Genomic DNA, 27,103 nt, shown 5'->3' on the forward strand with positions numbered 1-27,103 from the left:
CTGCAATGACCCATTTTCATCATTTTTGTGTGTGTATATAAACATATCCTCTCAAAGGTCTGCCTTAGAACACAAAGGTTATCCCTTCCGTTCTTCCAGCATCAGTTTCCGGAGCCACGTCAATATTTTGAAAGAGGGAAAAGGAATTAAAGCATGAGGACCATAAACTTTAGAGGCAAACACCTGAACTTGTGTCTTTAATAGGTCACTTCTGGTTAAATGGCTTATTTAATATCTCTGAACTTCATATTCCCTATTTGTAAAATGGGAATCGGACCTATTGCTTTGGGATTCTCTGAAGATTATGTGAGACAGTTCACGTGAAGCACTTAAGATGTTGCCTACACAACCCAAGAACTCTTCATTATTTACTTTACCTCTTGAGACTTCTCTAAAGCAGAAAATCAAGTTTGAAGAATCGGATAGGTTTATTTCTGTTTGTTTCAATGCCAAAAATTTTTTTCCATTAATAACTATTCACAAACTCATTTAACGTATTCATGAAGGTGTGGAGCAACAGGAATTCTCACAAACTGCAGGTTAAGTGTAAACTGGGAAACCACTTTGGGAAAAAAAGTATCCAGTAAGGCTGAAACTTAACATACCCCATGACAATTAAGTCCACTCCGTGACATATATTCTAAGGAATACTCATGTACACCAGAAAAGATCAACAAAAATGTTCAATGTTCATATTAGGCAAAAACTGGAAACAACCCAAATGTCCATCAATAAGAGGATGGATAAATCGTAGTATATTCATTCAGTGGGATGCCAGCTACACAGTGCATGGATGATTCTCCAATATAACGCTGAGAAAAAAAGCAAAACAAAATACGGAGTATAATTACACACACAAGGTTCGAACACTAGCAAAATTAAAGTATACCACTTAGGGATGCATATACAGATGTAAAACTATAAAGAGAAAGCAAGGAAATGATGCTCAAGAAACACAAATTGGTAGTTACAAAAATGAGAAGAGGTCATGTACAGGATAGGGCTCAGGGAGAAGGGAACTTCTGGGTTGCTAATAATAATTTACTCCTTGACCTAAGTCATGGTTACATTAGTGTAGTTACATTTACTCACTTTTCTGTATATAATATTTCACAAGGAAAAATGAATTAAGTATACAAAAATTACTTTATTAGTTTTTTATCATTCAGACAGAGACAGTTAAAACAGTATGTTACTATCCAAGGCAACTATACATATCTGTATTTAAGCACATTTTCAAAATCTATCTTGTCCTCTACCATCTCGTATTATACTCTAGTATGCTGAAAAAGGTGAGAAGACAGTGAAAGCTCTAAAAGCTATTTTCAGAGGAAAGGCAACCTCCAGGATAGCATTCATCAGCATTAACTTGTATCTGAAATGAAAATATAATGGTTCTGAATGCAAAAAATTTATTAAATTCTAGCATAATAAAAGCATGTTTTAATCTTTAAAAAAAAATAAAATGGAACTCCTTACCCTTATTTTTCTTCATAATTCTTACCACAACCTGACAGCATATCTTTTTTGCCTATCTCTTCCACCAGTGGGAAATATATATAAGTCCATGAGAACATAAAAGAATTTGCATTATTTACCTGCATAACTGTGGCACCCAGACCTGTGCCTAGCACAAAGCAGGTGCTCAATTACTATCAAAGAATCAGTCTCTGACGGTGGGGTCTAGGATTTAATACCTTTTTGTGCCATGTATAATACGCACCTTTGGGCCCAAATTTGTGAGGGAAAAATAAGGATGCGCATTATACATGTGTAGTAATAATTCCGTATCTACATAAATGTATTTGTTTATGAGTTAAAAGTGTAACTCTAAATATCAATAACAATATCCATGTGCAAAATAATACCTTGAAATATGAAAATCAGTTTTGTTGAACTTATGACGAACTTGCAACAACGAAGAGCTCTTGGCCTTCTATGATACATAAATATCGTAAATTTGTTACCGGTACATAAAATTTCTTGCACCTTGTATGTTCTTGTGTAATTATTTGTTACATAAAATTTCTTATACAATATGTTAAAAAATAAATGCTAAAATTCCTTTGTAATACAAAAAACAAGTACCTAAATGTAAACAAATAAAAATTTGAATTAAAACAAAAGATTTTTTTTTCCCTGAAAGTTTGGATAAAAAACCTGGGTCTACACTATACACGGCAAAATATGGTATTTTTCAAAAGCTATCTGGGTGTTTCTAATATGCAATTGGGTGTGAAAACTACTTTAACTCAGGTTCTGGATTATTTGACCCATTTTAATTCCAGCCTCTGTAACACAGTGAATGATATTGACTTATGCGTGCTGGACCAAATGTGTGATAAAGGGGCATCACAAGTTTTTGAGGAAATAGTATCTTCCTTTACACAACATTTCAACGTTACTCCCCTTGAGACAATTTAGGTAACACTGCCTTTATCAATAATTTTAATCTGAGCACTGAGGTGAACATAAAGACAAGCTTCTGGACTGTCCTTGTTAAAATAGTCACTTGGAAAGGAAGGAAGCTCAAGCGTCTACAACTTAACACTCTCCTTAGAATAAATACAAGTTTTTCTGTGGGAGGAGACATCTAATCAGACGGTGTTAACCCAGACAGCTTTGAAATCTGATGAAGACCAAAAGCCTGACCAAAGTTCTCCCGACAAATAGATGGGGGATTTCATATGAGTATATTCTTTAAAAATCTCTTTTGGACTGTTTATATTTTCATTTCTTTAGGGAAGTTTCAAATCTTAAATTTAGAGCAAGCATGGCTTGCACTACACTGCACTACAAAGCAGGAAAAGAAGCACTACACTCTCCAACCTCCACCTTGTCTAAGTTCTTCCCACGCAGAGTGACAATTCCCAAGCCCCCACTGCACCTTCATTCAGCTCAGGTTTGGTCCTACTTGCATTAAACCTTCCACACTGGCCAAGACACATGAAGAAATCCCAGATATCTTTATATTTGTCACCACATATTAGTTGGAAACCACTCTGGTCTGAGAGAAAAAATGGACCCAGATAGGAAAGCCTATTACCTCCGATTAAATTTTCTGTATCTCAGTTTCTCATCAGCAAAATCATTCCTCTATTCTTCTCAGAAATGTTGCAAGATCTCTCTAAACTTATGAGGGAACAGCACATATAAACACAGGTACCAATTATAAACCTCTAAAATACCTGTTGAATGCTTCCCAGATACTCGGTATGTCCTCTCTGCTGTAAAACAGTGCACTTACTCTTAGGTCAAACCTAAGAGCAATACATGTAAAACGATATGAACACAGGCCCCCGGTCTACTCCTGCCTCCTAGCATAACTCCCCAAATCAACCCAGCCTGAGAAGGCAGCTTCCAACAGCCCCCTCAGGGCTGAAACAGGACCGCAGAGCCTGCACTAAGGACTGAAGGAAGAGCTGATTTCCCTACAATGTAAACAAAGAGGGCAGACTTGCTCAGGGTCACATGCAAAAACAAAACAAACAAACCAAAAAAAAACAACAGTGAATAAACCTGGATCAGAACCCAAACCAACTGACCAATTTTTGAATTGTAAAGTCAATAGTAATTTGTATTGGCTACATGTTCGTAATAGGTTTACGTGGCTTTTCCCAGGTTTTAAATGATTGATTTTCAGTTTGTTTTTATGAAAGCATTTAAAGAAGATTTCAATTTGTCCTCATAAGGATTTGGTCAAATATAAGAATAGACCAGTATTGTTTTTATGTTTTCATTCACAGGAATGTATGTTAAGTTCTCCTCACAATAGCTGGGGGCCATAGAGAGACGGCTAGACAGATTACCAGTAACAGTAGCAGCCAAAATTATTGAGCACTAGGGGTGTGTCATGCATAAGATAAATTCTTGGCATTCATTATTTTACTTGATTCTCACACAACCTCATAAAGTAGATGCTACTAAATTTCCAATACATAAATGTAGGATTAGAGAAGAACATTATAAATCAGGTAACATGCCTAGAAATGTCACATTTGGGAAAAGAATCAAGGTGAGCTGACATCAGAGTCCTTATTATCCTTATTAACACATGAAAGAAAGACCAACATCATCCATCAAATTGACGTGTATTTATTGCACAAATTTCCCCTAGAACTGGGAGCTTATTATAATACAGGTGTACATTTGAGAAATGTATACAGAACAAAAAACAGTATGTACATTTTATATATCCCACCATCTAAATAACTTAGAGAAAGCAGAACAATCTCATAAGACACCTACCAGAAATAGGCATTGTGTAAAATCTGTTTGTTTTTTTTAAGTGATCATCAAAATTGTATGCCAACTGCAACATAATTAAATCTGTGCTGGTATGTTTATTGCACTTAACATTTTCAAACTCAAAATTAAGACATATTAATAAAAGCCAGGAATATTTAAAATCAAACCAATTAGTTTATGTACAAGGAAAAATTAGTTTTAAATCTTAATCTAAGAGATCCCTTTTTCATTTTCTATTGCAACAAACAAGTTTTCAAAAATATGTAACACATTTCTCTGTACCATAAGTAGCTGAAAAAATTATTTCAAACAGGCCAAAACTCTTTTCACATTTATCATAATGACCACACTTTAGAGAAGCAGCAGCTCATTCCTTGGGCTCTGTGTAAGGAAAGAATGACTATGATGAAGATAATAGAAATTACAGAAGGGCAGGTAATTATAAAACTCAGGAATCCTATAAGGATTAATGATTCTATAAGAAACTATAGGCCTTTTCCTTCCGAGCAAAGCTTAGTTTTAAGAATAACAGTACCATGAGCCATCCATTTATTGAACACCACATTGCCTAAATGATAATTAGAGATTTCAAATAGATAGGACTGCGCACAATTTGATGATTAATTAAAAAAGAAAACACGCAAAAACAGACATTATCTACCTGCTACATATCATTCAGAACTGTAATAATAATGTTCGATGGCCCACATACAAACGTTTCTGTATTCTGTATTCTGCCAAACAGACTGATTCACAGAATTCCAAACAATAGAATAGAGAAGAATTTCGTTATTGAATGGAATAAGAACATTAAGCCAAAGAAAGTATATCCATAAACACTCTTTGGCAGCAAGTCATCCATGGGTGACTCAGGTGCTAACTGGGACCAGCTGATAGGACACAGGGGCCAAAAGGATTGCAGGCACACCAATTTCAGGTTTACATTCCATTAAAACAATCATTTCTTCTAGTTGGAGATTTCTTGAATACATAGAGGGCAAGGCAAAGTGTGACCCAATGCTATAAATTCAAGGTCAAAGACTTAAATCACAGAAATCTTTCTTAATTTCTGAAAATTTAAAAAGCAACAAAGGATGAATTATACAGGAAATGTATTTAGTAACAGAATAAGCAAGTGGTTTTCTTTTTAAAAGCTAATCAGTTAATTGTGATAAAAAATAGTCCATGAAAGCAGAAACCAACTTCACTTCTAGCATTAAAAGTATCTTGGGGGCAGGGGGGAGTATCTTAGACCAGATAAGTAAAGAATAAACTATAATGTAGTATTCAAGTAAACTGAGGTAGTAGAGCATATTGAAAACTTTATCTACCCATCTTTCTATTTACATTACTTACAAGAGTTTGGTTCCATAGTAGCCTTTCTTCTCCCAAGCAACACTCTATAGTATTTACAAAAACAGTAACAACTGAAAAATGAAAATCTTTGAAAAAATTAGCTTCTGGAAGAAAGGAGCAATTTGACAAAAGAGAATAATTTTAAGAGCTGTTGAGTTCTATTAGTGCAAATTGAATATATAAAGCAGTGAAACAAATATTTAGTTCCTACAGGTTCAAGGAGGGCTGATACCGAAAGCAAGGGCCTCGGTTACCTGAGCACTTTTGAAGAAAATAGTATTATTTTTGCCAATGCTTTGATGTAATTTTTAATCCTAATTTTAATTTATTAAATTAGATGCAAATATGTAAATATTAATATTTATAAGAATTAGCTTAAACTTATAAACAAAACAAACGGTATAAAGTAGTATTCTTATTTGGGGAATCTATATTCTTCAGCCTTAAAAAAGATTGGCTTTACTTATATTTTAGGGTGTGTGAAACAGAAACATCACCAGAAAGTAACATTTCAACATTATATACAATTAATACTAGTTGAAAATATATATATATTTAAAAAGATATGTTTACCAATCCTGTATTTCTACCTCTGCTTTTTTAAAAACTAGATACATATGTACACTTGGGTAGATAACATAACACAGATTTATACTCATTCTGAGTTTGTTATAATTAATAGGCTGTTTAAAATACTTTGAAAAAACTCCAGAAATTAGCTATTTTGAATTGACAAAAGAAATAATCAAGGTTTTATAGACCTATGTACCTTAGAAATAAAGAATTAAAACTAATGAAATGACTATCTCTGAGAAATTCAATCATGAGACATTTGTTGCTATTTATGAGTGTGGCAACGCTGTAGTGATCATATGAAATTTTCGATGTTATTCATTTCATAGAAATTTCTAAGTTATACTTTGGCTTTGTCAAATACTTTCCCCTCAAATTATTTATGCTGTTTTAGTTCACTCGGTTAAAAATCTACAACCACCCAAAAGTCCAGTCAAAAGGAAAAAGCCATCCAACGATCACACAATGTGCACTACAATGCAGACTACTCAGGTGACTCACTCAGATGGAAATCTAACAGGGAAAAAAAATGCCATAAATTCATGTTGTGTCTGCTTCCTTGGTTTCTACTTAACTTTCCAAACAACCTTTATCTTAAAGGAGTATCTGAGCAACATATGGAGAGTGAGTACTTGCTACAGCAGCCAGAAGAGGAAGATCACTGGATTCAATTCTGAAATAAAATAAAAAAAATTTTTTAATTTTAAAAATTCAATTCTGAAATTAAAAAAAAAACCTCAGTCAGGCTTTTTGTACACAGGACAGGAGTCCTTCAGGCAATGACTGCTACCTATAACGTCATTATACCTCAGGAGTCAAGGACATAGGCCACCGTGACCAAAAGGAAAAAGGTAAGAGAGCTGAAGATAACAGAAGTTGGAATATTTCCAGTAAGTAAAAACCAGAACCAAATATTTTTTAAAAAGCAAGCATCTGAAACCCAATGGAAAGTCATGGATGTAGGAAAGCATCTGACTAACCTGCCGATAGACCACACATCAGGACAAGGGGCAATGTCTAAGAAATACAACATAACAGAATAATAGTGTGCACCCACGTTGTTTTGAATACAAATGTTTCTATCAGATATACTGGGAAGAGGTAATGGAGGCTTCTTAAAAATACTTCCTACCATAAATAATTTACAAGAAAACAAAAATGTCCAATAAACATAGAAAGATTCTCTCACGCAGACTCACTCACGGTTAGAGACTAAATCTGAATAAAATCAGATATCATTTTTCAGCTAGTAGCTTGACAAAGATTAAAAAGTTGGTAATAGCCAGTAGTATGAAGAGTATACTTCCTCCTGTTTGTGAGACTTTATTCTGGTACTTTCTGGTAGCATTTACTACTATGTATCAAAATAACTGTCATGATCAAAAATTTAATACACATGCCTTTAAATAAAAAATTCTACTTCAAAGAATTTATCCTACGAACTTCAAAGATTTATATTCATTCTAGTACTGGTTTGTAATAGGAAAGAAAACAGAAAATACAGTAGGTCCTCGAATAATGTCCTTTCATTCAACATCATTTCATTATAATGTTTATGAGATGTCATAGGAACATAACTCTTATTTATATATCAATTAGCATTTGGTTAAACTGGTTTCATTACATATCGTTTCGCTTAAAGTTGCAGAACCTATTAAAGATTTAAATGAGAACTTACTGTAATCTAAATTCCACCAAATAATGGAAGGCTATATAGCTATTAAAAATAATGACATAGATCAGTATGTGCTTATATGAACAAATATTCAAGATATATTAAAAGGCAAGTTGCACAATAATATATAGAATATAAACCAATTTCTATTATTTACCTTATACATTATCTTATACATTATCCATTAACCGTGTTTGTTTGGGTGAGGGTTGCAAGTTGGGGAAAAGACGATGATGACTTGCTTTTCATTTTATGCCAAAATGCACTATAAACTCTGGTGAAATTCACATTACTTTAAAAAATAGTAACGATTTTTTTAAAAATAGCAACAATTTTTTAAAAAATAAAGTCATTACACAAACAGAATCATCTATTTCCAATCTGGATGATAAGGAATAACATTAAAACATTAATAAAAGAACTTAATTTGGTTTCTGACATATAGTAGCTACTCGTTGATGTTGGCTCTTTCTCCCTTGGTAAAAGCTGAATTAGACAAAAGTTCTAGCTTGTTTTAAGTTATTCAACTAGCATTTCAAAGCATTATTCACACACACACACACACACACACACACACACAAACACACACACACACATAATGGCCATAGAACATATGAAAAGTGATCACAGAACATAATGAAAACAGCTATACTATGCCTCCCACCAATTATCTGTTCCTCCTTCAACTAGCTAGAAAACTTGTCTTCTTCCCAAGAATAACTGCGGAGCAGACAGACAGAGATAATGGGGAAGCAGTAATAATATGTAGCTAATGTATTACTCTCCACGGTATGCCGTTATTTTAATCATTTCATTTGGATGGTAGGGCAGATGCTGGAAATGGTAAGTTTACAACATATTTATAAATAAAAATGAATATATACTTATTTTTTCTAAGACAAACATTTAGATTTTTAACTCATTTTTATCTGATTATATTCTCAATTTACTGTAATGGCACAGGGCACAATGCCTTTCAGACCAGTGGAAGACAGGGGTCTGCTTTGATTATGGTATAGAGCAACCCAGTGCTAACAGTATCCAGCTTCTAACAGGCAAAGACACTGAAAAGGAAAGAAGGCAATTCTGAGGAATATCTCTTGCTGAAAGACAGTGTGATGTGAAAGCAAAGCCAGACAAGAAACATGAACATACCCTAGAACCACTCCCAACTCCTTGACATGAACACGCATCTGCCCCCTCAGGTACTCGGACAGCATTTTGCTCTTGAAGTACAGCTCCTGTAACCGGTCTTCAAGATGCATTACACACTGCAGTTAGGGGGAAACCAAGAACAGGTCAGAAAATGGTTTCCAATTCGAACTGATGGCGATTTCCTAAGCATCATGTTTTTGACAATTCTATTTCGTTATTCCAACATAAACTAAAATTTGGAACACATTTTTAACACATGTAATTTTAGAGTATAAACCTTTTTCTAGCTCCTATCAAAGATTTTGATTCTACAATTTTGTTTTTTTAAAAGTGGTAAGTTTTACACTATAAAATTTACCATTTTAGCCATTTTTAGTGTACAACTGAGAGGCATTACGTACATTCAAAATGTTGTGCAACTATCACCACTATCCATTTCCAGAACTTTAAAAAATATTTTGATTTTAAATTTGATAAAATAACACTCTTGTAAATTTACATATTTCAAATGTGTTTACATAAGACAGGCTGCATTCTCCTGTAGATTAAAAGGAAAACAGTTGGCAATAGCTCAGGCAATACTATGTAGTCCTCGGAAGAGAGATGTTCTAAGCTGGAACATTAAAAACTAAAACACATTTCGTTATCCATTTACTTGCTCAATTTACTAAATTAGGTGATTTTTTTCATGTGAACTTACGCTATATACGCTTGAGGAAAAAACCATGATGTGCAGGTGTTAAAACACTAAATTCATACAGAGTATCCCTTTCCAATGAAAATCAGCTATTAAAGATAATAAATACCCATTTTCTTCTTAGAAAAACACAACTGAATGCATTTCTTGGCATACTTATTGTTTTTGTGGTGTATGTTTTTTCTATAATGCTCACTTGGGCTGAAGATGCCTTAAGTGAAGAACAAAATGTTTACAGAATACATATATATAAAATAAAATTCATATAAATGTGTATATATATATATATATATACACACACACACACACACACAAATGTACAATTTACCATATTACCCATTTTTAAGCACACAATTCAGTAGCATTAAGTACATTTACAATGTTGTACAACGATCATCAATATCCATTTCCAGAATTTTTTTCACTATCCCAAACAGAAACTCTGTACCCATTATACAATAACTTCTTATTCACTCCTTCCCCCCAGCAGCTGGTAACCTCTATCTACTTTACGTCTCTATAAATTTACCTGTCCTAGATATCTCATAAGTAGAACCATATAATATTTGTCCTTTTTTGTGTTTCACTTATTTCACTTAGTATAATGTTTTCAAGGTTCATCTATGTTGTATAGCATGTATCAGATTTTCATTCCTTTTTATGGCTGAAATATTCTATTCTATGTATTATTACACTACCTTTTGCTTATCCATTCATTCATTGATAGACACGAGTTGCTTCCAACTTTTGGCTATTGTGAAAAATACTGCTATTAACTTTATGGTACAATTGTTTGAGTCCCTGCTTTCAACTCTTTTGCATATAAACCTAGAAGTAGAATTGCTGGATCGCTTGACAATACAATGTTAAACTTTTTGAGAAACTGTAAAACTGTTTTACACAGCAACTGCACCATTTTACCTTCCCACCAGCAATGTACAAAGGTTCCAATTTCTCCACATCCTGGCCAATACTTATTTTATTATCACAGTCATCCTTATGGGTGGGAAATGGTACCGCATTACAGTTTTGATTTGCATTTTCCTAATGACTAATGATGTTAACATCTTTTCATATGCCTACAGGCCGTCTGTATATATTCTTTAGAGAAATGTCTATTCAAGCCCTTTGCCCATTTTTAATTGACTGGTTCCTTTGTTGTAGGAGTTCTCTATATATTTTGGATAGCAATCTTTTTTCTGCTATATGATTTGCAAATATTTTCTCCTGTTCTGTGGATTGTCTTTTAACTCTGTTTATAGTGTCCTTTGCTACACACAAGTTTTTAATTTGATGAAGTCCGTTTTACCTATTTTGTACTTTTGTAGCCTGTGCTTTTGGTGTCAAATCCAAGAAATCACTGCCAAATCCAATGTCATGAAGATTATTTCCTACGTTTTCTTCAAGGAGTTTTATAGTTTTAGCACTTAAGTGTAGGTTTGTTAAAGTTTAGATTTAAGTTTGAGTTCATTTTTGTATATGGTATAAGGTAAGAGTTCAACTTCATTCCTTTGTATGTAGATACCCAGTTTCCACAGTATGATTTGTTGAAAATATTGCTTTGTCTTTTGAGAAGTGTTCCCGTGTCAAAAACCACTTGGCCATGTATGTGAGGGTTTATTTTGGGGCGCTCTATTATATTCTATTGGTCTATATGTCTGTCCTCATGCTAATACCACACTGTTTCGATTACTGTCACTTTGTAATAAGTTTTGAAATGAGGAAGTGTGAGTTTTACTACTTTGTTCTTCTTTTTCAAGATTGTTTTGGTTCTTCAGGGTCCCATGAGATGCCATACACATTTTAGGATGGGTCTATTTCTTCAAAAAAAAAAAAAAATCATTGGAATTTGTGATAGGGATTAAAGTGAATCAGTAGATCACTTTGTGCAGTGCTGTCATCTTCGTAATGCTAAGTCTTCCAATTTATGAACACGAGATGTCTATTTATTTATGTCTTTAATTTCTTTCAGAAATGTTTTGTAGTTTACAGTGTGCAAGTCTTTTTGCCTCCTTGGTTAAATTCACTTCTAAATAATTATTCCTTTGATAATATTGTAAGTGCTTTCTTCATTTCCTTTTCAGATTATTCACTGCCATTGTATGGAAATGCAACTGCTTTGCACGCTGATTTTATATCTTGCAACTTTGCTGTATTCATTTATTAGGGCTATCAGTTTTTTTGTGAAATATAAGTTTTCTACATATAAGAGCAGTCATCTGCAAACACAGATAATTTTACTTCTTCCTTTCCAACTTGGATGCCTTTTGTTTCTTTTTCTCGCCTAACTGCTCTGGCTAGGACTTGCCAACACTATGTTGAATAGAAGTAGTGAGAGTGGGCATCATGTCTTGTCCCTCATTTTAGGGATAAAATTTTCAGTTTTTCACCATCGAGTATAATGTTAGTTGTGGGTTTGTCACAAATGGCCTTTATCATGTTGTTCTACAGAGGTTTTTAATTATGCTTTATTACAGTTCTCCTAAGAAGAAAAAGAGCCTTGAAAGTTGGAAACGATGTCTTCAGTAAGAGGTTACGTATTATGAAGAGGAGTTATTCAAAGTCCTGACATGAGAATGAGAGTCTAGAACACGCTGACATTCTGCACAAAGCCCAGGGATACTGCATGTCCATCCATACCTTAAATGATGCTAGTCAAGCACTGAATTCCAGCTGCTGAAATCATCGAATATAGGATACAGACATGTACACACCCTCCTGTCCTATCAGCTTGGGCTGCATAACAAAATACCATAGGCTCAGCAGCTTAAACAACAGAAAATTATTTTCTCACAGCTCTGAAGGCTGGAAATTTGAGATCAGGGCACCAGCATGGTAGGGTTCTACGGAAAACTGTCTTCTTGGCTGGCAGATGGCTGCCTTCTCCCTGTGTCCTCACATGGTGGAGAGAGTGCAGTCTCTCTCTTCCTCTTCTAATAACGCCATTAATTCTGCCCTGGGGGGCCCCACCTTCATGACCTAAACCAACCCTAATTACCTTCCAAAGGCCCATCTCCAAATAATATAGCACTGGAGGTTAGGGCTTCAACATATGGATTTTAGGGGAACACAAAACTTCAGTCCATAACACCTTCTTTCAGGAAAACGATGAAGCTAACAGCAGTACATAGGCACCTATCAGAGTATTCAAAGTAATTTAAGCCTCACACATACTTACAAAATTTGGAGATAAGTTATGTTTATAAAGCTGAAGAGTGGAATGAAGCAGATTGGAAACAAGAGTGGAAACCAGTACTTCCTTTCCCAATTTATTATCTGTCACTCGTCTCTGGCTACTGGCCACTTGAACAGTCCATTTATCCATATCTGCTATAATGCAGACAGCTTCTGCTATTGGTTCATCCAACACTGGATGCTGAAAAGAAAAGAAGAATTAATCTTATGATAAGCAAATGAAGTTTTCAAAGTTAATGCTAATGGAATGAGGCAATGAAGATATACTAAACAAAAACAGAATAAAAGAATATTAAATTCTGAAAGCTACTGCCAAAGAATCCTTGACGATGGAGGATGGAATAGTTAATTAACTCAATAACTAATATCCCAAGATATCTTATGGAAATCATTTCTAGATCGAGATTCATTATAAGAACTTTGTATTCTTTAAACCAGAACTTAACTTTCACTGGTCTTTTGGTCATTCATTCATTCAACAAATTTATTGAGTGCAAACTATGGTGCCAGGAAATTGAAATTTCTTTTATCTTGAAAGAGCTAAAATTTTTAAAAATAGATATGATAGGAACTCACATGAACAAGTAAACGGTGAGGTTCTGTGCTAACTAACCCAGACTGTCAGGCATTAAACTGCTTGAGCACCTCGGGGACTAGTCCTTCATTATGTGAAGTACTTTGCTGACTGTGTGCAGCACATTTCTGTTTTACCCAGATGTGTATCCAGGGTGCGGCTATAGTCGCATAATAGTTACAAAGGAGACAAATCCACTAATATGGAATATGGAGAAAAAAGGTCACCACACACACACACACATACACACACACACACACACACACACAAACACACTACCCATTTACATTTTTTAAAAATCAGATCTACATCTAAATGAAAATGTGTAGAAAAAAGAAGGGAAATACTCAAATCAACCTATTTATCATGAAGATCTCTGTGAAAAAGCACGGAATATTAAGAAGTTGAAGGATTTCTTCTTTTTGCTTTGTATATCTTTATATTGTTTGAATTTCTATCACAAGCATTTACCTAAATGACACTTTTATAATTAGAAAATTTAATGCATAAGGAAAAATATTTTTAACTCACATATACTGATAAAAGGACCACAGGCACATGGCTATGCCCTTGGCTTTCCCAGGTTTACATACAAAGACCAACAATGACAAGTACACAGCACCACTATCAGGAAGAGATCATGATGGCCTACAATGCTCAACACTTCAGCAGCTTCCTGTATTGGGAAAGGTAAGGAGTTTTTCAACACTGGCCATATACATCAGCAGCAATAAGACTGAGATTAAAAACTATAATTTGAAATACTTAAACCCAATGGGACTTTTTCCTTTCTAGCTTTTACTGTTATTAGAATTTCATAGCTAAGAATGTAAGTTTGCTCCTGGATAAACCCGTGTTTGGTACCCTCAAAGGATATCCTTTTGCCCAGTTAATGAACAACCACTTTGAATAAAGCTTTTTACTCGATGCTAAGGAAATGAAGACAATGGAGCTCATGGTCTTGTAAGGGAGATAAAAATAAATATGCCAGGCTATAAAAAGACATATAGTCAGTTATGTCATAAAGACATATGTCAGAAGACATATGTGAAGACAGATGAAATAGGAATCAAGTGCTGGTGTAGCAGAAGAGGGTTCTGCGTGACTGGGCATTTCACTGTGGAAGGGACACAGGGCTATGACACTGAAGTATGGATAGGATTTTCCTGGTGATAAACAGAAAAGGAATTTGGATAATTCTGTAAGAGGAACTATCATGAGAAGACTCAGAGATAGAAATAGATACGTGAACCAAATTTGTGGAAAATGGTATTGAAAAGTGTGGAAAGAAGATAATGGCAAAGAAAAAGCCTGAAAAGATACGTTGTGAAGATTTTCCATGAAACTCTAAACTTCACATTTGTTTTTATAAAATAGTACTCAAATATTTCTTATTCAGCTCCTATGAAGGCTGTAACGTTTTTCTATCCATCATCTTAATTACTGAAATATAATTTTGGAAATGGTGTATCTTACATTTTTAAGAAACAAGATAATAATGAACATGTATTTTAATGTAAGTATCTCTATGTTTATAAAAGAAAAATAAGACAGGAGGCATGATCAAATATCCAAAGTGGAAGAATAACAAACTGTTAAAGGCAGATACTACTTCTAAAAGCACTGGGCATCTTTAGGAGATGAGAATTATGAAGGGGATCCATCTATTATCCTCACAAGGAAATGCCTAAACAGATTATGGAGAAACTGCTATGAAATATACCTTGTTTAAAGGGTTATTAACCATTACAGGAAGTAACTTTATAGCTCCTCAATCAAAAGGCATGTGGCTAATATTTTAAAAGGTTTATCAAACAAAAATATTTATAAAATCCATGGTTTGTTTGTTTTTCTTCAAATTTTTGATAAGGAAAAGGAAAATGGTCCCAAATCAGTAGTCTGCCAAGAGAGAAGGGTTTAATTCCAAGTTTGAGGTCAGAAATAATTCAAGTCAACTCACTTTAGGAGTTGTTAAAAAAGCGGGGGAGGATGGGGGTGGAGAAAGGGATCGTGCCAATCGTTCATTTTAAAATTACTTGTTCTCACTCAATGGGCTGTCATATGCCATGTTCTAATCTGATAAAATTTCAACTTAACCAATCTGACTCTCACCATCAACTTCTGAAAAAACAGCCTACATCTAACGGCAGCATATTCTTAACTGAGACTTTATAGTGGCCTCCTCCACAATCTTCACTAAATTTTATCCAGCTTCAGATACTTCCAAGTCACAAAATGGGAAGTACATGTAAGTGAGAAATAGTGAATCTAAAGCTTTATTTTTCTTAAAACTTCTTCTCTTGAGTTCCGTAACATTTACAATAAAAGTTCATCCAAACTCTTACCAGCATTTTTTTCTCTCAGGAACTTCCAACATCACAATAGTATCATACTCGTAAATTCTCAAATCATCAAGTGATCTCCTCACTAGTGAATACTTACTCCCTTATCTCTGTTACAAAACCTAATTTTTTAGTGGCCTGCTAGGTATTCAGACATGGCCTGGCAAATTGCACTTTTAAACTCAAAATGTACCAAGTCAACTCCAGTGTATTTCCTCAAAACTAGCCAGTTTTCTTTAATTAGCTTTCTAAAAAATAAAAACGAGATCCCCAGTGTTGCAGAGGGAATAGGCCTCAGGGACAATACAAATTGCTGTTCAAACTGGCATAGTCTTTTGGAGAAGAAATTAAGCAACATGCATCAAGAACATGAAAATAACCCTAACCTTAAAAACTGGCCAGTAACTTCATTTCTGGGTAATCTAGCTTAAAGAAAGAATCTTAAATTCATAAAACATAGCAACAGTATCTATGTTATATATAATGATAAAAGGAAGAAAACTTCTTTTAAAAGTTGAGCAATAGAGAATAAAGAACGCAGAAATAAATCTATGTATATATGCTCAATTTATGACAAAGGAGCCAAGAATACACAATGGAGAAAGGATAATCTCTTCAATAAATGGTTAGGGGAAAATTAAACAGCCACATACAAAAGAAAGAAACTGGACTCAGATCTTACACCATACACAAAAAATCAACTCAAACTATATTAAAGATTTGAACATAAGACCTGAAATGATGAAACTCCTAGAAGAGAACATAGGGAGTAATCTCCTTTAACATCCATCTTGGCAATGATTTCTTGGATTTGTCACCAACAGCAAAGGCAAAACCAAACTAAACTAAAAGGCTTCTGCACAGAAAAGGAAACCATCGGCAGAAAAGGCAACCCACAGAATGGAAGAAAATGTTTGCAAACCATATATCTGATAAGGGGTTAATATCCAAAATAGGTAAGAAACTCATACAACTCAATAGCAAAAGAAAAAAACATCTGATTAAAAAATGGATAAAAGAACTGAATAGGCATTTTTCCACAGAAGACATACAGATAGCCGACATGCACATGAAAAGATGCTCAACATCACTGATCACCAGGGAAATGAAAATCAAACCACAATGAGCAATCACCTCACACCTGTTAGAATGGTTATTATCAAAAAGACAAGAGATAACAAGTGTTGGAAAGGGAATGGAAAAAAGGGAACCCTTGTGAATTGTTGGTGGGAATGTAAATTGGTGCAACCAACTACGAAAAACAATATGGAGGTTCCTCAAAAAATTAAAAACAGAACTACCAGACGAACCAGCAATACCACTTCCGGGTATACAGCCAAAGGAAATTAAAACAGGATGTCAAAGAGGTATCTGTATGTTAACTGAAGCATTATTCACAATAGTCAAGATATTAAAACAACCTAAATGTCTGCCAACAGACGAATGGATAAAGAAGATTGGGATGTGTATATACATACACATACACACACACACACACACACACACAGACACACACAATGAAATATTATTCAGCCGTGAGAAAAAAAGAAAATCCTGCCATTTGCAACAACAGGGATGGACCTTGAGGGTATTACGCTAAGTGAAATAAGTCAAATAAAGAAAGACAAATACTATATAATATCTCTTATATGTGGAATTAGAAAAAAACTCATAGACACAGAGAACAGATGTGTGGTTGACAGAGGTGGGATGGGGGTAGGGGATACGGGTGACTGTGGTAAAAAGGTACAAACTTCCAGTTATGAGATAAATAAGTTCTACAGATATAATGTACAGTATGGAGACTATACTTAACAATACTGTATTGTATATTCAAAAGTTGCTAAGAGAGTAGGTCTTAAAAGTTCACATCACGAAAAAACAATCTGTAACTATTTGTGGTGATGGATGATAACTAAATTTATTGTGGTGATTATTTTGCAATATATACATACATCAAATCATTATGTTGTACACCTTAAACTAATAAAATGTTATATAGAAATACCATATATACATATATAGTGTACATATATACACACAGACACACGTTTTATATATATGTATAGTACATATAAAAATATGTAAGTTTATATATAAAAATTAAATTTTAGTGTTGTAATGGCATAGTAGGGAAATTATAGTAAACACAGATAAAAACAAACTTTGTAAAGAAAACTTATCAAAACTATGTTCCGGGGATGCCAAAAATATACATATACAAGTGGACACTTTGGTTAACATTGCTCAAGCAGTAGTTCGCCATAATCGGAAGTGTCTGGATGCTGATGGTAACCACTTTGAGCACCTCTTGTAACTGCAGAAGTCAAACGTGACTTGTATTCATCTTTTGTTATCGGTATATATTGTGTATCATAATTTTAATAGTTTTTCCTTTCCTAAAATGTGTACACATTTTTTTAATTCCTCTGTATATGAATATATACTATATACCTCCTGTATATAGTATATATAAAAATGTATATGCATATATTACTATATACTATATAAGGCCTCAATTTTATATATGTATATGGTATGTATAAATACACATACATACATAGACAATAGTAATGATGACAAAAAGATACAAGGCACAGGCTGCCTAATGTATACAGAACACCACAAAGTAAAAGTCTGGAATATAAACAGTATCACCTTCATTATCGGCAAAGAAACTGAGGCTGTATTAGATTAAATATCTTGTCTTAGGACACATAGGTAGTAAGAGGCCGAGTCTGGGCTTTGTGAAATGCCACATACTGCATAATGACTGGAAGAAATTTTTATATTAAGAATGGCTGCCACTGAATGTAGATTTAGGAAAATCCGTGTTTAGCTTTTGATACATTTCAACATTTTATAAAGTAAACACATACTGATTTGTTAGTAAGAAAAATGACACTTTCTCAGAAACTTGAGAAAAAAATAAAAGACACTTCATTAATATAGTTCAGAAGAATAATATGGTATCTTTTTAAAAAAGTACTATCCTCATTACTTGTGTCTTAAAAGGTTCCTCCATGCTTTTCCATGTATGCACATTAAAAATAGTTCTCAGGTTAATATAATGATGATGAAACTTTAAGTATACAATAACCAAGACCACTAAAAATAAACATATATGAATAAGAAAAAAAGACTGAAAAAATGAGAAATTCAACAACCTGCTAGTGCTGAGATTAAGGTTGGTATTTTTTCATTTTTTCAAAATTTTCTGTAATACTGCTTTGATAATAAATATCTTCTTATAAATAAAAATATCAGAGGGAAGGACTTTTAGAAACCCAGTTACTACAACAGAGGGCAGAAGACAAAAAACTCATCCTCCTTACCATAGCAATAGAACTCCAAGAGCAGAACTGGGACCACTAATATAAGTCTCGCAAGTTTTGTAATGCCAGTTTTACTATTTGTGTCTGTATTAACCTTCGTCCATCTGTTTCAAAGACAGCATGGCACAGGAGCTTAAGAACAGGCAGATAAGGACTGATTTCTAGCTCTGCCATTCCCTATCCATGGAACTTAAAAACCTCTCCATGCTATACCTGAAATATAGGAGTGATAATAAGGAGTACCTCAAAGGATTATCACAAGATTAAGTGAGGTATTACATTTAAGTGACATAGTAAGGCCACAATAAATACTAAGTGCTTATTGTTATTACTCCTCCTCTAATAATTAGCAGGTGGAAACCCTTCACACCAAAATGTTTTGTCTTCAACAGGAGACAGTAACCCCCTCCAATGCCAGGCTTTCAGAGAACACCAAGGAACACTGTATGTGGTAATGGGTACAGATGAAGAAAAAAAGACTGAGTGACTTAAGATCAGATGTAAAGAAGGACAAGAGGGCACAGAAAGCATTAGAGGGACCCACACGGGATTTCCTAACCAAGTAATTCAAGAAATACTGAGCATTACGTTAAGCACTGGGAGGACAGAACTGAAAAAAACAGAAATGGTTCCTTCACCCTGAAGGACAAATACCGTTGATCGATGTAAATTCCTTCCTATGAAGCATTAAATTACCTATTATCATCTTCCTCAGGTATTTATTTTTTTAGGCGTTGTACTACACTTACATACTTGCTTTATTTTCTCCATTACTAAGTAAATAACTTGAGGTCAGAAACTATTTATTTTTCATCTACACATATATATCCTTTGGAATACTAGCACTGTGTTCAGAACACAGTATGTCAGTAAATATTTGATTCATATTAAAAGGTTCAACAAAATAGCTTTTAAATATAAAGAACATGAGTTTGATAAGTTATCTTTATAAGCTTTGTTTTTGTCTGGATTTGCCATAATTTCCCTACTATACAATAAAACACCAAAATTTACAACTTTAGGTAGTTTTCTACAGACAGAGGGTTTAAACTTTCCGGGCTAACAATTAAGTGACAGCTTGCTCACTGAGCCATATTTTCTCACCCATGATTTCCTAGTTGGATTTCTTCATTTCCTTTTTAACGTTTTGTTTTTCCGGTGTTTTTTTTGGGGGGAAGGAAGGGGTATGGGGGGAGTTTTATTAAAACAAAAAAATTTTTAAAGTGACACATAGAATTGAAGGGAGAAACAGAAAATTCAGTAACAGCTGGAGACTTCAATATTCTACCTCAATAACTGAAGGAACAACTAGATAGAAAATCAGCAAGGACCTGGCATCTATAGAACACTGCCCTACAGCTATGCTTTTTCAAGCGCACATGGAACAGTCCCCAGGACAGAACATATGCTGGGCCATAAAAAAAGTCTCAATAAATTTAAAAGGACTGAAATCAGATAAAGTGTGTTGTCCAACCACAATGGAACTAATTTAGAAATCAACAATAAAAGGAAATTATAGAATTCTACAAATATTTAGAAATTAAATATCACACTTCTAAATAACCCATGGGTCAAGGTAATGGCAAGAGAAGTTAAGAAAATACTTTGAAGTGAATGAAAATGAAAACAAAATTTATGAGGCTCAGTAAAAACGTGGCTTAGAGGAAAATTTAGAGCTTTAAATGCCTATATTAGAAAAGAAAAATATATTTCAAATAAATAACCTAAGATTCCATCTTAAGAAACTATAAAAGGAGCAAACTACACTGAAAGCAAGCAGAAGAAAAGAAATAATAAAATTAGGATAGAAAACAATGAAATACAAGACAGATAATAGAGAAAAATCAACGAAAACAAAAATTGTTTCCTTAAAAAGATAAACAAAATTGACAAACCTTCTGCTAGAATAGGAATCAGCAAACTTTTTCTGTAAACAGAGAAAACATTTTTGGCTTTAGGGGCTACAAGATCACTGTCTCAATGACTCAACTCTGCTGCTGAAGCAGGAAAACAGTCATACAGTAAGTCATACACTCAGGAAGAAAATGAAAATCAGAATAGATCTGTAACAAGAAATTGAATTAGCAATTTAAAATATTCTCATTAAAAAAAGCCTATGGTGAACACACAGTGTGACTTATGGATGATGTGATACAGAATTGCACACCTGAAATCTATGTAATTATACTAACAATTGTCACCCCAATAAATTAAAAAAAATAAATAAATAAATAAATAAAAATTAAAAAAAAAAATACATTCGCATTGTTGTATAACCATCACCACCACCCATCTCCAGAACTTTCTCATCTTCCCAAATTGAAACTCTGTACCTATTAACAACAATTCCCCATTTCAGCCCTGACAACCACTATTCTAATTCCTGTCTATGAATTTGCCTATTATAGGTATGTCATTAAGTGGAATCATTCAGTGTTTCTATTTTTGTACTGGCTTATTTCACTTAGCATAATGTCTTCAAGGTTCATCCATATTGCTAGCATGGGTTGGAATGTCATTCATTTATAAGACTGACTAATATTGCATTGTATGAATATATCACATTTTGTTTATCCATTCATCCATTAATGGAGAAACCCTTTGTAAAATTATAAAACTAATACATATTTATTTTCAGAAGTTCAAACAGTTGAGAAAAGCATAAGAGAAAAAGTCTTCTATTCCACTTTATACCTCATATTCACTACCGTAACTCCTCTTAGCACTCAATTCTGCATCCTTCCAGAAAGTTCGTTTGTTTGTAGAAGCATACATAGATGCTTACCTCATCTGTCTTTCTTTGGTCTATCCTCTAAGATGTTGAATCCTGAAGACCTTTGATATAAAACTGGCTGATTATAGTACAATCTGGTTATAGTACAGTTAGGCTTTGACACTGTGTTTGCAATGTATTTTTTAAATATTTGTGCTGTATTTGTCCTGATCAATATAGACTTCTGAATGCCGGCCCACTCTTTTTAAAAATAGTATCAGAACATTTAATTAACACAATGATTATGAATATTCTTCTTAGATGTAAATCACTATATACATGTACATTTTTATTATTGCTGTTATAAATATGAAAGCTTTATTTGAAAAAAATACATCAATGATCATAACTTAAACATTGTTTCATATGTATTACTTCCACAATATGTTTTTTAATGTTTTTTGGTTCTCTGAATAAAACATCTTATATAAAAAAAAAAAAAAAAAAAAAAAAAGCCTAGACCCAGATGGCTTCACTGGTGAATTCTATCAAACATTTAGAGAAAAAATAATACCAATCTTCCAGAATACCCTGAGAGACAGAGGAGGGAATACTTCTCAACTCATTCTATCAGGCCAGTATTATTCCGATACTACAGCTAGATGAAGACATCATAAGAAAACTACAGACTAATAATACCTCTCATGAATACAGACTCCAAAAATCTACAAGAAAATCTTAGTAAATCAGATCCAGAAACATATAAAATGTAGTATATACCATGACCAAGAGAGATAGTCGCCCCTGGAATACAAAGGGTTGGTCTAAAAATCAATCTATGTAATCTATCACATTAACCGTTGAAAGAAGAAATACATGATCATTTCAATAGACAATGAAATAGTATTTGACAAAATCTTACACCCATTCAAGATTTAAAGGTGGCGGGGGAGAAGGAAGAAGGGGGAGAGACAAACAAAACTCAAAAAACTGGAAGAGAAGGGAACTCTGTCCACCTGAGAAAGGGCATCTGCAAGAATCCTACAGCTAACATCATACTAAATAATGAAAGACTCAATGTTTTCTCTCTGAGATCAGGAGCAAGACAAGGATGTCCACTCTCAGCACTTCTATGCAACACTGTACTGAGGTTCTAGCCTGTACAACCAGGAAAGAAAAAGAAACAAAAGGCGTCCGGACTGAAAAGGAAGATGTTAAACTATTCATTGATGGCATGAGACTGCATGTAAAAAATCCTAAGGAATCCACACAAAAAACTACAACTAATAAAAGAATTCAGCAAGGTTTCAGGATACAAGATCAATAAACCAATTGTACTTCTATAGACTAGGAATGAATAATCTGAAAATAAAATTAAAGAAATAATTCCATTGACATTTAGGCATTTGCAATTTTATTGATATTATAAATAATCTAGTGAGGGACGTCTATAAATACATATAGTACTTTCCTTATTTTAGATTTCCATTTGGATAGATTTCTGGAACTCTCTACTTGCTTTCATGGTGACAGGTACAAACACGCAGGTATTATATAAAGTAACTGATTCAGAGAAAAATGATTGGGTTACACAATGAAGTGTTCTGAGTTCTACTGGTTAACAGAGTTCATTCTAAATAAATTCAAGAGCAGTGAAGGTCACTCACCTGCACAGCGTGAGACAAATCTGACACCAGACACTGACGGAGCCTCTCATCACTCCCAATTCCTTGAAGAACAAAGTCGGGGACATAAGACGAGCAGTATCCACCCAACAAGGACCTCCCAAAATTGGCAATATTGGGCTGAACAGCACTCACTTCAATTAACTTTGACCTGGAAGAAAGGTCCCAAAAGAAGGCATACCTAATTAGTAATAAACATATTGTACCAATAAAAAGAATTTTGTACTCTACTAGTCCATATTAAATGCCATCATTTTCTACAAAATATACTCAGATTACAATCATTCTTAAATAAAAACTGGCTTAAGTGCTCAATCAGACCACAAAATACTCCTTCCTATCTAAAGAAGAGGGTCTGGTGAACAATTACGTAAGGAGGTGAGCATATCTCTTTCATAATAGACTTTAAGAGCGTAACTTTTTCATAACAGACTTGAGAATACTGTCCCTTGTGTATGTAACACATTCTTAACACAATCCGATTACGAAGACCATCATCCAAAACAAAGTTGTTAAATATCTCACAAACCCAAAGCTTGGTTTCTAACATTTCTCAAGTATGATTTTTCTTGTATACTTGACCCAGAACGTACATTCCCTGTTTTCCTCTTAATCTTGGCGTAATTTATTTGTAACAGCCATTTCCTACCTTCTCAGTGATTATCTCTCCCTAGTTGCCAGGCTCAGCATAGGTCCTTTTGGGGGCATAATTCACTCCTAAATGGCTTGAAAATTCCTAAGGAGTAAGAAATCTCCTACCGTGTTTCCCCGAAAGTAAGACCTAGCCCGACAGTCAGCTCTAATGTGTCCTTTGGAGCAAAAATTAATGAGACCAGGTCTTATTTTCAGGGAAAATAAGGTCTTATTTTCGAGGAAACAGGGTTCATACCAACATACCTTTTCTCTCCTGCCTTCTGGGTTATCTACGGAGCTTAGCCATTAATCCTTCCTATAAGTATCAGCACATGATAATAAAAGAGAATCTGTCCAGGATAATGATCTCTTCTTTAATATTAGCTCCTACCAACCTTCAGAGATCAGCTAAATAAAAGAATGGAACATATTTATATAAGGCCTGTTATAGGCTGAAACTTCCTACTTACCCAGGAAAAGGTATCTCATCTTCTTCTGCCCAATCTCCTTGCTCTCCTCCGTAATAAGTGCTTACTTGTCTAGTCATATCATGACCTGTATCTTCACTTTCACTATCCCCAAGAGCACTATCTGAACTCTCATTTCTTGGAATGTCCCATTCAGTTCCTACAGCAATTTTTTTCTCTGAACTGTCTTTATCCCCATGGGGGACAAGAATGGAGAGTGTATCTCTTTGGTCCTGCTGAGGATAGCAGGTTTTACATGAATCTTTGTGAACTGTTTCTACACATTTACAAAATTCAATGTCCTGTTTGCTATTTTTTGTACACAACCTTTTTGAAAATTCTAACATACAGCAGTGTTCTTTACTGTCTGTACTTGTTTTTACTGGAATATCATCAATAGTCCTGGTTTCAATTGAATCATCATTAAAATATTCATCAAATAAGCTCATGCTTTCTGGGTCTGAGTGATTCCAACAGGGAAGTTCACAGGGCTCTCCAGACACCATGTTCACTGTATCAGACTCTCCAGATTGGTCCTTAGTTGTCTGTTTAGTTTCTTGATGCTGATCAATAGCCCCTCTTTCTTCTTTCAGTGGTTTGGTGTGATGCCTGGTAATCTGATCCACCACAGCCTGACTTCGGAGTTCAGTATCTGAGTCAGGTGACATAGAATCCCCAATCAAGAAGGTAACCTTTGCCTGGGCTGTCTCACAAGAAAATGCAGCAGTCACAAGCTTATCTGGAGGTTTTTTTTCCACCACAATTCCCGTGGATCTCAACACTTTGCCTGTGTGACTACCCGAATCGAGCAATTCCTCACGCTGCCATGTTTCTTCTGCTGGCTCCATGCCTGACTTTGACAATGCACATGTGTCTACTGGAGCAGATCCTGCACAAACAACAGTCTCTAACTTGGTGTCAAGGCAAGTTCTTAATTTATCTCTGTACTGTTTAACATCAACAGCATTTTCTTCTTGGCAGTCAGAAGAAGTCATTGGGCACTCATCTGAAATTTCTAGCAGCTCCTTAGAGCTGTTTTGAATATCTTCGCTCTCTTGTCGCGACACATTCTCTGTATTTTGCCCAAGGAGTGGACGACTGCAATATTTACAGTTACAATTAGGAGTCCTTGTTTCTTCTGACTCTTTAAAGAGCAGACTGCTTTTGTTTCTATGCACTGTGATAAGCACATACTCAGATTCTTCTATTTCACCTTTCTCTAATGTGGTAGTAATTACTGTGCCCGGCATAACGATGGCTTCATCTTCTCCGTTTTCTAAAAGATGGGTTTCTTGAAGTTCAGAGCATCTGATGAAATAAGTAAGAAAATAAAGCAGCCTCTGGACCATGTCTTGTCGTTTGCCAACCACCACAGTCCTTGCTAACCGTACAGGAGAGCCAATAGCGCCATACAAGTCCCCTGCAATGGAGAAATGAGTTAATGACACCTCCTGCAGTCATGCAGCTAAGCAGGTTATTTTCAATGATCAGAAACCTACTCTTATTGTATGAGGGTTCAGGTTTTATTCTTAGTTCCTTAATAGGAGAGTAGGATTAAGAATGGTCTAAACCAAAGAGAAAGGTGAATGGAGGGGTTTCCTAGCTTCCTCCTTAAGTAGCTGCTGTGGTTTTGAATCCTCAAGCAAAAAGTCAGTTGCAAAAGTCACATTTACAAGAACATTCTCTATGCCAGGCCCCAAGCAGAGCACTCCACCTGGGGAGAAGTAGTACCTGTAGTACAATGTGCACAAAGATTATGTAGGTACATCCAACACAGAGAAGAGAAAGCACAGTACCTGCTGGGGGGCGAGGAGAGAAAGGAGCACTGGAGCACTCACATCACACACTTAACCTTCCTTGATTTAAATCATAACTCTTACTCTTGCTGCTCTACCCAGGACACCACAACTCCCATGGTTTTAAAAGTCCATTTCCCCTTCCATTCCCTCAAGGGTTGGGTACTCAGGAAGAGTGAGACCTATCTTAAAAGAGCAACTTGTTTAGCCATGTGGTTCATTTTCATTTGTGTATCCACACCAGACTTTAACAGCCGTTGCATTAAAAGGGGGGAAGAGTTATCAATGTCATTTCTATATTTATGCTATACCTCAAATTAAACCAATAAAGAAAGAAAGGTGCCAAAACACTTTAAAATGGAGAATGTACAAAGTCATTAATTTAAATTTAATTCAATTTTGCAAGTTGTCAGTATATACATTTAAAAACCTCTATTTAAATGTTAAAAATAAAAAATAAAAACCTCTATTTAAAGATTTTGTAGGGTATCCAATGGACACTTGTCCCATTAGGGAGACCACCTCAGGGAAGATGTAGATGCCTGATCACTGCACTGTACACCTGAAGCTGAAGAATAATGAATGCCAACTACAATTTTTATTTACATATATGTAAATAAAAATTGTAGTATATATAAAAAATTGTATATATATATATA

At 34.5% G+C, this 27,103-nt stretch overlaps 1 protein-coding gene across 2 annotated transcripts in view; it reads right to left on the reverse strand.

Moving 5' to 3' along the window:
• Positions 1-4,079: 4,079 nt before the first annotated feature.
• Positions 4,080-27,103, reverse strand: part of FNIP1 (folliculin interacting protein 1) — a 110,530-nt gene continuing 87,506 nt past the window's right edge. For both annotated transcript variants that reach the window (XM_033096377.1, XM_033096378.1), the window contains 5 exons: positions 24,652-26,068; positions 23,531-23,699; positions 12,883-13,080; positions 9,008-9,123; positions 4,080-6,850 (listed from right to left, as the gene is read on the reverse strand). In XM_033096377.1, coding sequence (XP_032952268.1) covers positions 6,772-6,850; positions 9,008-9,123; positions 12,883-13,080; positions 23,531-23,699; positions 24,652-26,068 — 1,979 coding nt within the window. In that variant the 3' untranslated portion in view covers positions 4,080-6,771. The remainder of the gene's footprint in view (positions 6,851-9,007; positions 9,124-12,882; positions 13,081-23,530; positions 23,700-24,651; positions 26,069-27,103) is intronic.

This window comes from Rhinolophus ferrumequinum, chromosome 24 (assembly GCF_004115265.2).
Source record: "Rhinolophus ferrumequinum isolate MPI-CBG mRhiFer1 chromosome 24, mRhiFer1_v1.p, whole genome shotgun sequence".
In the NCBI taxonomy this organism is placed as follows: Eukaryota; Metazoa; Chordata; class Mammalia; order Chiroptera; family Rhinolophidae; genus Rhinolophus; species Rhinolophus ferrumequinum.